Source organism: Capricornis sumatraensis, chromosome 19 (assembly GCF_032405125.1).
Source record: "Capricornis sumatraensis isolate serow.1 chromosome 19, serow.2, whole genome shotgun sequence".
In the NCBI taxonomy this organism is placed as follows: Eukaryota; Metazoa; Chordata; class Mammalia; order Artiodactyla; family Bovidae; genus Capricornis; species Capricornis sumatraensis.
In genome coordinates this window covers 73816124-73832528 of record NC_091087.1, presented here as the reverse complement: position 1 = coordinate 73832528, position 16405 = coordinate 73816124, and the positions used below count along the sequence as shown (strand labels likewise).

Here is a 16405-nt window from a genome sequence, read left to right as displayed (position 1 = left end):
GCACCTGAGCAAGGGCTGGAAATCAGATGCGGAATTGTGAGCCAGGACTCAAGGACACGGAGTCCCAGGCTAAGGGCTCTGGGCTGTGACCTTGAAGCCCAGTGCTAACCAACCCCACAGCCCCGAGCCCTGGAGAGTGACTGGCCCAGAGTGAGACATGCTGCAAGGGCACAGCTCACCCTGAACTCTGAAGACCTGGAAAACTATGGAGACCACCTCATTCATAATTTTATATTGATTACGTGCTAAAATAATACTTGGGTGTGTTAGATAAAATATCAATTTCACCTATTTTTTAAATGGTTTACTGTGGCTAATAGAAAATTTTACATTGAATTTGTGGCTCACACCCAAGATTCCTGGAAAGGGAAGTCACAGAACCAAGCGGAATCTCCCGTCGGGAGGCACAGAACGGTGCGGGTGGAGAGAGACTGCTTCGGAGCCTGTGACAACTGTCCCCCAACAAGAAGCTCTTAAACTCGACCAGAGGTGGGGGCAGGATGGACGGTTTCCCAGGGGGTGAGGCTGGGCGGAGTGGGGGAGGCGTGTGAGCAGACTCCAAGGAGCTGAGGGGCAGCGCCCGGGAAGGGTGTGGCAGGAAGAAGCGGGCGGCGGCCGTGCTGGGGAGATGCCCACGTGTGCCCACTGGTTAAGGCGCTGAGGAAAGCGACCAGGGAGGACAGGGAGATAGGCTGTGGACAGCGACCGCCAGACACGGACACTTAGGCAGCCAAGGCAGAAGGCGCCCAAGAGGAGCAGGGTGTGAACTCGGGGGACAAGCTCCTTACGGCGAGCGGGACCAAACCCAGGCAAGCAGGGAAAACAAGCCGGAAATCCCATGAGGAAAGGAAGGAACTGCCGCTGACTGAGCGTGGGGCCAGGCCAGGGGCCCTGCTCCCCGACCCCCACGTTCCCCTCTTGGCACAGGGTCGGTGGGGGGGCAGGAGAAGCAAGCCCCCAGGGCTGCAGAGGAGAGGCTGAGGGGGGCCGCCCCAGCGGGAAGGACAGACACAGCAGGTCTCAGGGTGAGACAGGCTCTCAGGTCGCCTAGCATTGCCGCCGGGCTCTCCATTAAACAGGAAAACACCAAAATGCTCCGAGGCCTACTGCCAGGATCACTCCCATAAAATCCCATAATGTCCATAATCTGGGCATTAGTATGCCAGGTCTGCACGCCAAGACACCTGCCCAGGGCTCCCTCACCCACTCTCCCCCTGGTAATCACCATTCTGGATGCAGAAGAAACCATCTCATTTCTAAAATTAATCCAGTGAAGAAACGCAACAAGCACCAAAACTACCATCATCAATGTCATTCACAAACAAGATCTTCTAACTATATGAAACTAGTATAAAGGAAACAATGAAAATAAACCTGTAACCGTATTAAAGCCACCACTGCTAAAATGAAGCTTTCTCAAGCACACACTCTATGTTTCACTGCTATCAACATGATAAGCAGGAAAAAAATTACTGGGGAGGGACGGGTATGCATTTTACAATGCAGGTATTAATTTATAACAAAAACACTAAAAACAAACAATTCAAAAGCCACAGCAGCTACTGGAAAAGCCACAATGTAGCCATAAGCAAAAACAGTGACCAAGAGCTTCGATTCTATAAAGGCACTTACAGACTGCTCCCTCAGGAAGTACTACTATCAGGAGAGGGAATTTCAAAGCCTGGGAAAGAGGATCAACTGTCACTTTTATCAATGTCAAAACTTTAAGGAGATCATTACATGCCCATTTCCTTCCTTTGATTAAAGAAAGCAACAGAAACAAAACTAACCAAGCGCCCAGAGCCACTCTTTGCAGGGTAACTAGACAGAATGTTGGAAACTGGGCCCCTCTCCTCCCTGCCCCAGGGGCCTGGGCTGAGGAGAAGGCCCAGCGCGGGCAGCGGCCGGCCGGGTGCCCACCAAGGAGACCGCAGCCTGTGCCCTGCTGCCCTGGCCACGACCTGCAAGAGAGGAGACAGGCGACAGGGACGCTCATCACACGCCAGGGATGCCAGCAGCTGAGATGACCAGGTCTTTCGAGATTTTCCATCTAACCCAGCAATCAGACACACTTGAAAACACTCTCAAGTTACTATTCTGTGGACACAGTCCCGATATAACCAGGACTTTTACAAAGACGAACAGCCCTGAGTTCATCACCACACAGGAACTGCCACTTTACGTCTCTCCTTCCCCAGTACACTGTAATCATTAGTGATGAACAAGTGGTCCACACCCCTCTAGGGTGCTTCACACCAGGCTGCACACTGACCCGGGCGACCCCCTCCCACCAGCAGCTCTTACTAGGAAGGAGGTGGCACGGTCTGGGAGCTCATCAGAAGTGCCAAGACACTCGACAGAGCCCATTAGACATTCCAAATCCCGTCAGAGACAGGGTGACACTACGAGGAGAGCCGCGAAGTCCGCCTGAAGGCTGCAGAAAGCAGTCTCGGGCTAGCACTCCTGAGGGGAGGCCAGAGGGCAGCGTCCTGCCTTCCTCCCGAGCTGGGCTCCACTGGCATAGCAGCCGGGGCGGCCCGGAGGGCAGGGCTCACCTCCGATGCCCGGAGAGAGCCCGGGTGGACTGAGGGCCAGACTGGGAGGTGAAGGCTGCCAGCATCTCTAATGGAAGGTGTGAGTCTAGTAAGTTCACCTCTTAGAAAACAAAAAACTACAAACGTGATAAAAGAGACCAGTGAGCACTGGGATTCACAGGTCCTGTTTCCCTATCTTTTTTGTACTTCTCTCTGTCCCAATTTTTTGTATAAACAAGTATTTAAAACTTTTTATTCAATGGGCGGAAAAATCACCTTTTAAGATACACTCTATTCCCAGACAGAATATTTCATCCATCTTTGGTCTTATGTGGATTTCTAGAACTTCATTTCCACTCACCCACTCACCTATCCTATCTGTCCACCCAAATATCCGCGCTACTCTCGTGCAGCAGACACCCTCAGAAAGGAGGCCAAGGTCAGAGTCGCCAGTACTGCAGCAAGTGCACACATGTGTGCCTGTGTATCACGGGAGGCTGAGCAGCCCTCAGACGAGTAAGACAGACAGACGCCGCAGTCCGGATGAACAGGCCCCATCACCTGTCTGCCGAGTGTTCATTCTGTGTTGCCCTGCTCTTACCCTCTTGTTCTGGAAAATTATCGTGCTTCTCCTTCAAAACTGCTGCTACCTTACCTCCCAAGCAGCTTTTCCTGCAAGCCCCGGTGAAAGGAACCTCTCGTTTCCCCCAGTGTGCAACCTTCCCGAGCTCTCCCCAGGGCTGGCGCTCCAGGCCCTCTGCTGGCCTCCCATCCTCCCCACCCCTCAAGCTGGGGAGCGCGTCTATCCACCTTCCGGCTGAGGAGAGACGATGGAACAAACCCACACCCTGCGGGCAGGAAGGGGCAGGGTTGCCGTCTGTGCTCTGGGCACTCAGGTTCAAGAGGCTAAGTTCTTAGCCACTCACTCTGCGTCTGTAAAGTTCGTGGTAATAAACTGGTGTAAATGCCCCTTTGCAGGCATGAACAGATGGCCGGAGCCTTGGAGCACAGACAGGGCTCAGTCCTAGACACGTCCAGGACGCAGCAGACCTCTCTGCTCCTACTGTGCTTTCTCCACAGACCTGCCATCTACTCTCAGGGACGCGATTACTATCTACATGCTGACCACTCCCAGAATTCACCTCTAGTCTGAAGCTCCAGATCCACAGACCCAACTACCCCGGCCTCGCAAGCTTGACAAGCGGGAAAAGGAACTCTGACCTTTCGCTCTGCTCCAGCACCTGCTCCTTCCCCTCTCACCCAGTGCGCCTAGTGAGCCAGAAACCCAGCATCTGCTCATCTCTCTCTCCAACTCCGTCTCCAAGAGGGAGCCAGAGTAATTTTCAAAAACACCACGCAGACCACCTCTGGCTCCCCTGTGCGAGATCCCCTGCACGGAGGCCAGGCAGCAACCGCGGCCAGGCCCTCACCCCACACCCCTCTCCCAGGGCTCCTGGCCCCGGGCGCATTCCCACAGGGGCTGCCCCTGCTCTCCCTCCTGCAGGGACACTCCAGCTCCAGCTCCGTACCTGGGGGGCCTTCTCACGCGAGGCGAGGCTCAAAGCATACCACCTCCTCCGAGACATGCCCCATGTCCCTGTCCATCAGGCGCTGTGTCTGTCTCTCTCCCTCAGGCCCACTGTCTCCTCTGACATCACAAGTCACCACCACATGCCGTGTGCGTGCGTGTGAGTGTGTGTGGCACTGTTCACACTTCTCCCCTCTCTGGAGGGGAAACACAGGGCAGGTGTTCTCTGCACACAGTCAGCCACCAAGGTCTGCAGAATGAATGAGGAAATGGTCCCAACCCCAGGTCAAGTCCTCAGGTCTCTCCTGGACAGTCACTAGAGCCTCCTCACTCATCTTGCTATCTTCATTCCAATATGGCTTCCCCAAGTGCTGACAAGAGTTCGAAAAAAACACACTTGATCCTATCACTTCCTTCATGAAGTAAAACCCCAAAGGTTGCCCCACAGCCTCCAGTGTCAGATCCAAATTTCTCAGCATGTCACGAAAGGCTTTTGCAATCTGGTTCCGGTTCACCTGTCCAGCTTCACCTCCAGCCACTCCAAGGCCCACGCACTGAGGTCTGGACTCCTTTGTTGGCCTCATGTTCCTCCACATGCTAAGGTGTTTTCTCCAGCTTCGAAGGCCCTTCTCCTCCTCCTCCAACTCCTCTGCATCTTTCAAACCCAGGTCAAATGTCACCTTCTGCAAGCTTTCTCAAACTTCCCTGCTGAATTTTTGTTTTTATTTTATGGTATCTGGTACATCCTGAAGAGTGCAATTAACACCCACCTCTCTTGCTACTTTGTTCATAACACACACTCCACATCCTCCCTGTCCATCTCACAGAGGAGTGAGCTCCGGAGGTGACAAGGCCCATATGGCAACCAGCTATGATGGGGCTTCCTATCTATGGCCAGTAAGGATGTGTGGAATTAATTTCTGGATCTAAGCATATCATCAAATTGCTGCCGGGTCTGGACGACTCACTTGCCCTCTCTCTAATTCCTTGTCTGCACAGTGGAGACAACAGCCCGCCCTCTTGTGCAGAGAAAGCAGGTAAAATACCCGGAAACCTCCAAGTCTCACAGGAATGCAAAGCATGGCCCAACGACTGCTTCGACCACCATCCCTGGCACCCTCTGAGAAACAAACCTCCAATGATCCTGTCTCTAAGACATCCTGACCAAAATCTGATGAGAATGCTATCCGTACGACAAAGAACACCCTCACTGTGAAGGGCAATCAATTTCAGCCTCGAGCTGTAAATGCCAAGTTGGCATTAAACCACACACAATCCTCTCCCTTTGAACAGCCACTTTCCAAATAAAATGTACAAAGAGTAGGAGGTAACTCCGCTTCACTCCCTGAGGGTGGGGAGCTGCAGCCTGTGGCTCCTGGCTGTCCTGAATTAGGAATGGGGCGAGCTGAGGCATCGAGTGCTCTCGGGGCCCTGGGGCCTCTGCTGCACGCCACCCCCCTCCAGCGATGGCACACAAATCCTTCTTGTTCTCCAAGAGGCATGCTGTGCCATCCACAGCCGGGCAGCCTCCCGACCTTGTTTACCAACCACCCTTTACATGGCTCCAGTCCCTCCCCACCGAACGCACGTCCCCACCTAAATAAAGACCCTGCAGGATGCCAAGTTCACGTTTCTACTGAGAGCGCAGGCAAGGGTAGTTTTGTGTCCCCACTCTCCCCACCACCAACCTCCCCCCAAATCATCCAGCCACTTAGAAATCACTCCCTCAGATGCTGTTAATAAAATGTTTAGGTAAACAGAATAATTTTCTGCTTAAGATTTTTTTTTTTAAACAGAAAATGGGATTAAATACTTTTCCTCTCTAGTTTGTCAATCCAGATGGCAAGTTTTGTTCCAGTCAACCCAGATGAAACTAGAAGAGGAGATGGCATTGTTCAAAAGATTTCACCAAATCCACTGGCAAAGTCCAACAGGAGCACTGTGGATGGATACTGGATATACATGGACAGCATATACCATAGGGACTGCAAAAGAATCAGAATTTTAACTGCAATTTGTCAAGTGGACTATTCTTTCCCAAACAAAATTATTTTCTTAAAAACCAGAATCTATAACTTACTTCTGTTTCAAGTTAATAACTTTTAGACCATGCAACAATGCAAAACCTCCTGCCCTTCCCGACAGGGGCTCAGGTGACCTGACCTCGTCACCCCAGGGCTGAGGTTACAAGGAGACTGCAGCCAGGGCTCTAACTCAGCAAGCCGACCTTGTCCGCTCCATTTACTAGGAAAGTCACACTGAAACAGCAGAGGAAGTGCATCAAATATGTAACAGCAAGACAGGACTAAAAAGCCACTCCAAAAGCTTTTAAAGATATAATCTATCCGGCAACTTCCATCTGCCCAGGTTTAAAGGTTCTGACATGTTTCTGAACGGACAGCTCAGATCTTTCGGGCTCCTTCAAGAATGAGACTGGAGACACCAGGAATCCCAGGACACAGCACAACACAGGCAGGAGCTTGTGCCATGCCAGCCAGTTTCAAGGGCCAGGACTTCTAACCACATCAGAGGTGATTTTAGAGCAAACGCTTTCAAGAGCAAGAGAGCAAATTCTCAGATGTATGCCTGTCAAACACACACATCAACACTTTATCTACCGTTTGCGAAAACTAAGGAAATATTAGCAAGTTCTTTGATCTGCATGAAATTTTCTGGCGATGTGAACACAGTTTAGAATTCTTTATCTTCTTATTTAAATTATAAAGATCAAGCTATTAGTCTCATCCTTATCTCCATTATAAAAACAATTTTTCTTAAAACACCTGCTATAGACACAAAAATGCACAAAATAACAGTTAGCCCAATAAAGAACAGGTAAAAGTCACCAAGTTAATGCACCACATTTAAACTTGGGTCATACTAGGTAGGACAGCTGAGGATGGAAAATGGGCTTCACTCAAAGAGTAAAATTATAAGGCCCATACCCTCGGTAAGAACGTATACATTCTTATAGGGGTTCTTAACAGCTAAGACAGGGTGCTACTTACTTCCTCATTAAATAGTTTGCTAGTTTCTTTTTTGATTGGGTCTATAAGCTGGACTTGGCCTGCGGAAAAGCCCACTAGGAGAGAGACACTTTCTGCTGTGGCTGTTAGGTGGTTGAAGTCATGACAAGTAGGCTGTGTTCCTTTGTATATCCTTTTATCTATTGGTTTACTCAAGTCAGCAGCCTGGAGGAGAAAGAGAAAAATACACACGGTAAACAGCACATTGAGATGAGAACTCCAAGTTACACTATTTTATACTCCATTATGATGCTCAATCTTAAAAATTGAAATATTAAAATATTTTAATTTTTATAAAATTTTTTTGCAGTTTTCAGCATTTTATAAAAGCACGTTCACATACCTCGGCCAATCTGATATTGTTAGACTATCCATAATATGTTTACAACTGTTACTCTTGCAACTTATTCTTCTTCACATGTATTTAATGAAGACTCCTGGACTTCAGGAGGTAAAAATCCTTGAGATACTAAATTCAGTGTTTGTAAAACGTATTTCAAGCATTTTCTAACCACATAAAAGCTCGGCTTTCAAATACAGCTCCAGCACCTACAAGCTCATTGGTGAGTTTACCTGCAGCCCAGGTGTTCTCAAAGTGTGGTCCCCAGACCAGCGGAGGCAGCAGCAGAGTCACCTGGAAACTCAGAGACGCACCTTCTCCCACCCCACCCCACCCCAGACGAACTGAACCACCAGGCTGGGTGGGTGGGCCCAGCAAGCCATAGGTGCAACAGTGCTCCAGGTGATCCTGACGCCTGCTCAGGCTGCGAGCCAGGACTGCGGCCAGTTACACAGAGGCAGCGGCTCCTGCACTGGGTCACAGTCTCTTGTGCATTAGCTTTCAAGTGACTTTCACTCATCGAACCCACACTCCAAGTCTGGTACAGGCATCATCTTAATCCTTATCATAACGCTTCAAAAGAGACCACGTTCCCCCCATTTTACAGACGAGAAAACAAGTTCAGGGAAGGAAGTAACCCAGCCGAGGTCCCGGTACCTACCGAAGAAGCAGAAGGGCGGGATATGGAGCCCAAGCCTGTTTTACCATAAAGGGGGTGGGGAGAAAACACAGAGGGCACTCCAAAATCTGACTTCTGGCGTGGGCTACATGTGAGTTTCAAAGTGCCTCCCCTCTTTAAAAGCAGGACCATTTTCTTCATGAGAAACCTTCTGTGCAATCTAGTATGCTGTTGAAATGAAGGTGAGCCGCCCCTTCCCCTGCTATCGGAGAATCACCGGTGGAGACAACCGAACGTCTCCTTGAAACACCCACTTCGGCCCTGGGTGCGGTTCTGGGGCTCACTGCTCTGGTTCCTATGGACCATCCCGAGTGTGGGGTCTGAAGATCTCATTCTTCCGAAGAGGCCTGGGACAGTGACTGAGTATTCTAGGTCTGTCAGATTACAAACAGTGAGTGAAAAAGAGGACCTCACGATAAGGCTCAGAACCTGAGCACCGGGCCGTCTGGAGCTGAGTGACCCTGGGAGCCCAGGGCAAAGGAGTGAAGGCGTGCATGGAGGGCCCTCCCTGCCTCACCGCAGCTGCAGTGGGGAGAGCCACCTCTCTTCCCAACCGCAGGGCGCTGTCCAGAGGGTGAGCTAAGCAGACTGTGGTCACGGAAGGAAGCCCCGACTCTGGAGCAAGCAGAAACGGGGCCGTGTGCGGGGCCTGAGCGTCCTGTGGCGTGCCGAGGTGGGTGCATGGCAGAGGTGAGGGGGTCTGGACAGGAGCCCCTTCACCGCAGACAGGCAAGGCCAGCTGGGGATAAGCAGCTCCTGGGCTCAGCCCGAAGGAGGGAAAGAGAAGTCGAGGCTAAGGGAACAACTCAGCAAATGACCTCAGGGCAAGGTAACAGCAGCAAAAGAAAAGACAGCTCAAAATATAAGATACACTGATGGCGAGAGTCAAAAATCAAATCTGAAATTAGAACCGCTAAATTATTACGTCATCTCTATATTAGCATATGCAACCACTGGGACTTCTTTTTTTCAGTTTGTCTAAGAAACTACCCCATGAAAAAAAAAAAAAAAAGAAACTACCCCATGAAAGAATATACATAAAATTATGCACCAAAACATAAAAAACAATTCAGAAACAAGCCAAATGGTAACAGAAAAAACAAACTAATTCAAATTAAATGAGCAAAAGAAATAGTGATTATCAGAAGAACAGAGGAAGTTTAAAGCACCACTGTTTCCAAATATTGCTACTAGTAGGGGACCTTACTGAAAGATGCTGTCATTAGAGCACACAAACACAGGTCTACAGTATTTCAAACGCCAACTGATGGACAATTTTTACTCTCCGATGATGTAAATATTCCAAAAGCATCCTGTTTACTAATTTGCTTAACAAAGTTTCTCCCTAGATTATTGCTCTCAAAGTGTACCAGACCATGAGTAGTCAGCTAGTCTGCAGTCAGAACTGAGTAGAGACAGAGTAAGCATTTAGAAGGGCAATGTGACAGAGTGGTTTTATACCCACTGAATCTAATAACAAAAAATCCAAACTTGCTTCCTAAATGTCTTTTTCAGTTTCTTTTCCTAGGAATCCTTATTTTACTTTACAAAAGTATCAGTCCAGGGCTTTCCTGGTAGTCTAGTGGTTAAGAATCTGCCTGCTGATACTGGGAACACAAGTTCAACCTCTGATTCGGGAAGATCCCACACGCCACAGAGCAAAGAAGCCTGCGCACAACTCCCGAGCCCACCTGCGGCAGCTACTGAACCCCTGCGCCCCTGGAGCCCCTGCTCCCCAACAATCAGCCACTGTGACGAGAAGCCTGCGCACCACAACTCCTGAGCCTGCGCTCTAGTCCTGAGCCCACCTGCAGCAGCTACTGGACCCTGCGCCCCTGGAGCCCCTGCTCCCCAACAATCAGCCTCTGTGACGAGAAGCCTGCGCAGCGCGATGGAAAACAAAGAGAAGCCCCTACTCGCTGCAATTTTTAAAACTGGTCTTTCAACACTGGTGGGGGCGGCACTGTCCCAGAAGGCACAAACACAGACCGAGGCCCGAGGAACACAAGCAAGCACCTCTCTTCCCTAAGGTCACTCCCCCTCAAGCCTCAAAGGCAACGACGGCACCAGAGCAGCAGACACTAGCCAGGCAACATGTCACTCACACCAGCAAGATTCCTGTGAGACCCGAAGTGACAACAACGTGCCCAACTACAGGAAATTATCCTTCCGAGAAACCTGGGGACTCCAGCCGTGGTGCCTGAGTTTTCTGAAGCCTGAACCCAGGTGAGGGGAACGTTGGGACCACCAGTTCCTGCCTTTATTTCCAGCTGCACCATCACCTCCAACTCACTTCTTTCTCTTCCCTCTGACAGCCAGTCACCGAGTTCTGTCTCTTTTTCCACTGCTGGGTTACTATCTTCTTTCCTCTTCTTCCCCCTCCTTTTTTCTGGCCAGTCGGGTCAGAACCCACCCACCTTTCAGTAACAGTGCCAATGACCTGAGCTGGCCACCGCTTCCCCATGGGGTCATCAGCCCGACAGATGGTTTCCCAGGTCAAGACAGTTTAACAGAAGGATAAAGAGCCTACACTTTGGAACCAGGCAGGCCTGGGTTCAATTCTTGCCTTCCCAAGAGGTGGCCGGGTGGCTCTGGGGAGGTGCCGTTACTTCTCTCACAGCCGCAGAGAACGAAGCTCCCCGCAGGGCCAAGGAGAGGCCCACGGATAACGGAGATAAAGCAGCCAGCACACATGAGCACCCAAATGGTCGCTACCATTCTTGGTTTATCCCGGTGACGGCCTACCTGGGGGCAGTGCTCCAAGGGCTTCCTATTTCCCGTCACATCGTAACATGACGACTACCCAGCAGTCTTGCCCTTCCACCCTCCCTAACAGCCACAGCAACTTCGGTCCACTGAACACTTCTGTGCACCAGGAGCTTGACTCTTAGCATCGCATTTTGTCTCACAGTCGCCCCCCAGAGTCTGCGCTTATACCAACCGCATTTTACTGCTGAGGAACCTGGGAAGGAAGGGAGGGGTCGAGGGCCGTGTCCCACCACTCAGCTCATCCTGCCGTCCACCCACGTGGAGTCTGGGGAGGGCAGATGTCCCCTCTTTCCTGGCTTGAGTTGCCAGGGATAGGGATAGTCTCGTTTACCCCTGTTCGCAGGAATCTTATCCATCTGTACAAGTCCCACCACCTCCAGCATTTTCCCAACTACCACTTCCCAAGTTGGCTCCTTTATCTCAACTCTCAAGTACTTTAGTTCGTTACACAAACTTTAGTATTTAATCACTTATATGATCACAGCGTTCAGTTCAGTCACTCAGTCGTGTCCGACTCTTTGTGACTCCATGAATCGCAGCACACCAGGCCTCCCTGTCCATCACCAACTCCCAGAGTTCACTCGGACTCACGTCCATCGAGTCGGTGATGCCATCCAGCCATCTCATCCTCTGTCGTCCCCTTCTCCTCCTGCTCCCAATCCCTCCCAGCATCAAAGTCTTTTCCAATGAGTCAGCTCTTCTCATGAGGTGGCCAAAGTATTGGAGCTTCAGCATCAGTCCTTCCAATGAACACCCAGGACTGATCTCCTTTAGGATGGACTGGTTGGATCTCCTTGCAGTCCAAGGGACTCTCAAGTCTTCTCCAACACCACAGTTCAAAAGCATCAATTCTTCGGTGTTCAGCTTTCTTCACAGTCCAACTCTCACATCTACACATGACCACAGGAAAAACCATAGCCTTGACTAGACGGACCTTAGTCGGCAAAGTAATGTCTCTGCTTTTGAATATGCTATCTAGATTGGTCATAACTTTCCTTCCAAGGATTACAATTACGAATTCTAATAAAAACTCCCTTGAAAAGCAGAACTACTTTATTAAACAGTTGCCACTGTACCATCGCACAGAATCACTTCTGCTCTGCAGCTTTCTGGCGAATCCTTCACAGACAGGGGGCAGACGCGTTCTTCTTTTTAGTGCTTCTGCATCCTGATTATTATCCATTATCTAAATTTTTAAATGTCAATTTATAGCAGAGCCAATTTATTTAAAAGTCTTATCCATTTTAAGAACTGGCAAGAATTCTAAGAACTGATAAGAATATTTGGTTATTCAGCTCCAACAGAGTATAGTATCTGTCACAAAAGGTGAATGGAACCATGATTTTTCAATAGTAAGATTAAATTTCATCATTATGCTCCTTAGTTTCTGCGTAAGGAGCTACTGACTACATTTATCAGTGTCTCATTCTCAACAGAAGAAATTTACACGATGCTTTAAACAATTCCTACTACAGAAACAGAGCTGGTTAACCAAAATCCTCGGTCAGGAAGTACAAACTTTAAAACATTTTGTTTCTTTTTTCCTTGGACTTTTAATCCTTTAAAAATCCCTGAATTCTTTTCATGATGAATACTGTCAAAATATGAAATCAGCTGGGTCAGTTCAGCAAGGCACTAACAACCATTTATCTTTCCAGAACCACAGAGGTCTGCAAAAGAAACAGTTTCAACTCACACCTTCCCCCCAGACCCCGCCCTGGTCCACAGGAAGGCTGCGGGGCCAAGAGGAATGCGGAGGAGGAAGAGAACCAGCAAGGCAAGGCCTCCCACGGGCAGGTGGGCAGACAAGCCATTCCAGGAGCTCAGGGAAGGCGTGTGCCCGGCCAAGCCCTCCTCACGGGAGCCTGCTACTTCGTACTCCTCAGTGCCCAGAAGCACTTGATGTGGTGTGGAAAAAAATCTCAGCAAGACCTCTTCTGAAAGAGGCATGCCAGATGATGGTACATGGGAGGCGTATAGGTGATAAAGGTAAAAAATGTCCGATTTTCCTTCCCCTTTTGAGAACCACCTCAGAGAGAACTAGTCTCACAGAACTTGCCAAAAGAGAGTCCAGTTACTGGCATATCTGCTGCTGCTGCTGCTAAGTCGCTTCAGTCGTGTCCGATTCTGCGCGACCCCAGAGACGGCAGCCCACCAGGCTCCTCCACCCATGGGATTCTCCAGGCAAGAACACTGGAGTGGGTTGCCATTTCCTTCTCCAATGCATGAAGTGAGAAGTGAAAGGGAAGTTGCTCCGTCGTGTCCGACCCTCAGCAACCCCATGGACAGCAGCCCACCAGGCTTCTCTGCCGTGGGATTTTCCAGGCACGAGCACTGGAGTGGCATATCTAAACACTGTCTAACACCCCCCAGACCAGACGCTCACCCTGTCTACACTAGATGGCTCCCCGCCATCTGAGGCCCCTCTCCTGAGCTGCAGGCCCGCTGCCTCCAAGGTGCCCCCCAAGACCAGACGCTCACCCTGTCTACACTAGATGGCTCCCCGCCACCTGAGGCCCCTCTCCTGAGCTGCAGGCCCGCTGCCTCCAAGTGCCCCCCCCCCAGCACCCCGCCCTCCCCCAGGCCGCCTAAGCCCAGGGGCAGCTCCCACGGCTCGGCACCGGGCTCCTCCCCGCCTGTCCCCACACCTCCAGGTTGTCCTCCACGCTTGCCAGATTAACCCTCGCGAAGACTCACGTCACTCTCCCACTCAGAACCTCTGAAGCCCTGCCCGGCGCATCAGTGGCTAAACTCCTTAGCTGGCACCCACAGGCCAGGCAGGGGCCATCCACGATGGGCCTCGACACACACACCTGCAGAGGCGCGTGCTCACACACCGTCTGGGCTCTCCACACCCTCCAGCCTCCCTGGCCTTCCTCTTTTCCCTCAGAACACTCCCCGCCCCTCCCATCACACAAATGCTGCCCACCATGGGGCCAGTGCCATTTCCCCCCGAGCCCACCCTGCGAGGCATTCTTTTGCTGGGCTGCCACTGCGTGCCTACCCCTCTGTGCCACAGTTATTAGCACTAACATGGGAACTGTGTTCCTTACACGGTGACAGTCCTTTTAAAAACAACAAAAAAGTCAGGAGGCTGCTGACTCACTGACAGCCTGAATGGATTAATCCAAAATAGCTGGAGCCGCCCCAGTGACATCAAAGGGCTCCATTATGCCATCTGAAAAGCGAAGAAGGGCCATGGGTCTGTTACCACTCCTCCTGACCACCTCTCAGACAACCGAAACAGGGGCCGGAAGTGGACAGGGGATTCCTTCCTGGGGCCACAGAGGATCACCGACTTCAAGAGTCCTATCTCCAGACTGGGGACTGAAAATAAACCTCAGTACAGACCGCTCCCCAGTTTTTCCTGCGGGAGACTTTGAACCTAGGTAGGCCTGAGGTCTCGTGCCTGCACGGGCCTAGTCCGCCGTCTGGGCCGAGACCACACCCCGCTGGTCATCCTGAGGAAGCGCCTCCCGGGCCCAGGCCTGAAGACAGCAGACGCAGAGCACTCCGAGCTGAGGCCCCCTTGCTCCGTGAACAAAGAGCAATGCACTATTTAATACAAATCTTCTCCACCAGAGTGGAAAATAACCTGGGGCCCTAGTGACAAAAGTACCGACCAGGGATTTTTCAAACACGTCGCCACCCACTCAGGGAACAGTCAGCCGCCAGGCGCCGCCAGAGGCCGAGCCGCTGCCCGGGAAAAGACAGAAACCAGGCTCCTGCTGTGGACAGCCGCGCACTCCATCCTCCTCACGTTTCTTCAGACCAACAGGTACATTGAAAACAGCTGCACAAGTGGCATGAATGGTATTCAAGGTCTCACACATTTAAAACAAAAGACGCCAGGGGTATTAAGAAGTCAGGTTCGGGATAACTTATACCAACAGGCCAACTGTACAGTTGGAGTGTTTCAAAAAGGACAAAACCTTATCTGTCTTATTCACCACTCATCTCCAACACCTAATAAAGGGCTGGCACACAGAAGGCACCCTTAAGTTTCTGTTGCAGGAATGATACGTTTTTGAAAATGGAGGGAAAGAAAAGCAAAGGAACGGCAGGAACCAGAAGAAATCCAGAGCCAGACACACATATACATACATAATTCTGCTGCTGACCAAAAGCCCAGCCAACAACGAATGCCTTCTTGGGCGCCCATCTGTGAAGGAAAACCACCCTCGTTGGCACATACCAGGTCACTTGACGGCTTACAGAGCGCCCTCAAGCATCAGTTCCTCTGGCGGTCGTTACAGACCTGTGCCCCGAAGAACTACGGCCACTCCCATGTTCTAAACAGAGGAACAGAAACAGCTGTCAAGGAGAAGCAAGTGGTGGGCTGCTGAATTCCAGGCCCGCTGCTCCCTCCGCTGCTCTGACGGGAAGCTGATGAGACACCATCGGAGGCAGCACCTACCCGAAAACTCTGTCCCTGTGTGACGGCAGGCTCCTGGGCTTGCTGAAGTGGGACTCAGACACTCGGGCCTCGCTCAGGCTGGCCCAGACCCCAGACCCACCCTCTCAAAAAGCATGTGCCTCGTGGGGCTGTTTTACTAAATCGGAGACCATCTGAAGAGTAACACCTGACACTTAAAAGGCACTTTAGAGAAGTTAGTTCCTCTCAATGAAACTCATATTTCTCCTTTTGAATACAGAAGGACTTGATGCTTATCAGAGAGGCTTTGAAATGTCTCATCATTCATTAATACTTTCAAAGAAATATAAATAAGGAAAAACAGGGTTCTTTCTTTCTACTCTAAATTTCCTGGAGAAAAACAGCAGAAGCCAAGTTTAGGGGCATGTTTTCCTTCCAATATAATTTCCTGCAAGACAGTGCCTCCCCTTTCTTAGTTCCCGTCCTCCTCTACTGTCAGACAGACGTGCACACGCCCACTCTTGCACTGACACCCCAGACCCACTCCCTCCACCGAGAACAGCTGGCATGTCGCCCTTGCAGGCTCCTGCCCGTCCTGACCCTGCAACAGGCACCCGGCACTCACGCCCCAGAAGTCCTCCCCTGGGCCAGAGCAGTGAGTGGGGCAGGGAGCTCCAGGGAGGGAGGGAGACAGAAGGTCAGCGCCACCCGCCATCGCCATCGGGAGATGGAGGACGTGAGGGCGCCACCCTCAGGTCCTTCCAACACGGGGAGGGACGCAGTCAGAAGAGGCATCCGTTTGGTGCAGTTTCACAGGACAACCTGGGGGACTGCTCAGTGGTCCCCAGAGAGAGACGTCCCCGGGAGCCAGGCGGGCTCCTGCTCCAGGCGGGTGGGAGCTGCCCCAGGAGGGCAGGGCTCCTCCCGGGCCAGCACTGTCCGTCACGTGTCTGATGAAAAAAGAAGCTTCTGCTGTCATCCCATGCCATGTTCCCCGAGGCTCCTGTCACTTAAAAACAGCTATGTAAGCCCGACTCCTCTTCCCCCAGAGTGGTCTTTCAAAAATGAACTTAGGGAGCCGCTGAGCCGCGACACCTCCGCCGTCTCTTCCTCTGCTCACGCTGCACTCCACGTTCAGGCTGTCTCTTCTCACA

The 16405-nt window shown here is 51.2% G+C and overlaps 1 protein-coding gene across 8 annotated transcripts in view; it reads right to left on the bottom strand.

Moving 5' to 3' along the window:
- The window catches only part of WDR20 (WD repeat domain 20), a 66013-nt gene that overhangs the window by 13465 nt on the left and 36143 nt on the right, over positions 1 to 16405 (bottom strand). For 4 of the 8 annotated variants that reach the window (XM_068990905.1, XM_068990906.1, XM_068990907.1 and 1 more), the window contains exon 2: positions 7071 to 7253. The exons of 1 other annotated variant lie outside the window; for it this stretch is intronic. In XM_068990905.1, the coding sequence (XP_068847006.1) occupies positions 7071 to 7253 (183 nt within the window). Of the gene's footprint in view, positions 1 to 4371; positions 4466 to 6188; positions 6221 to 7066; positions 7254 to 16405 lie in introns of those variants that run through there. 3 more of the 8 variants (XM_068990904.1, XM_068990909.1, XM_068990910.1) reach the window with 3 other exon arrangements.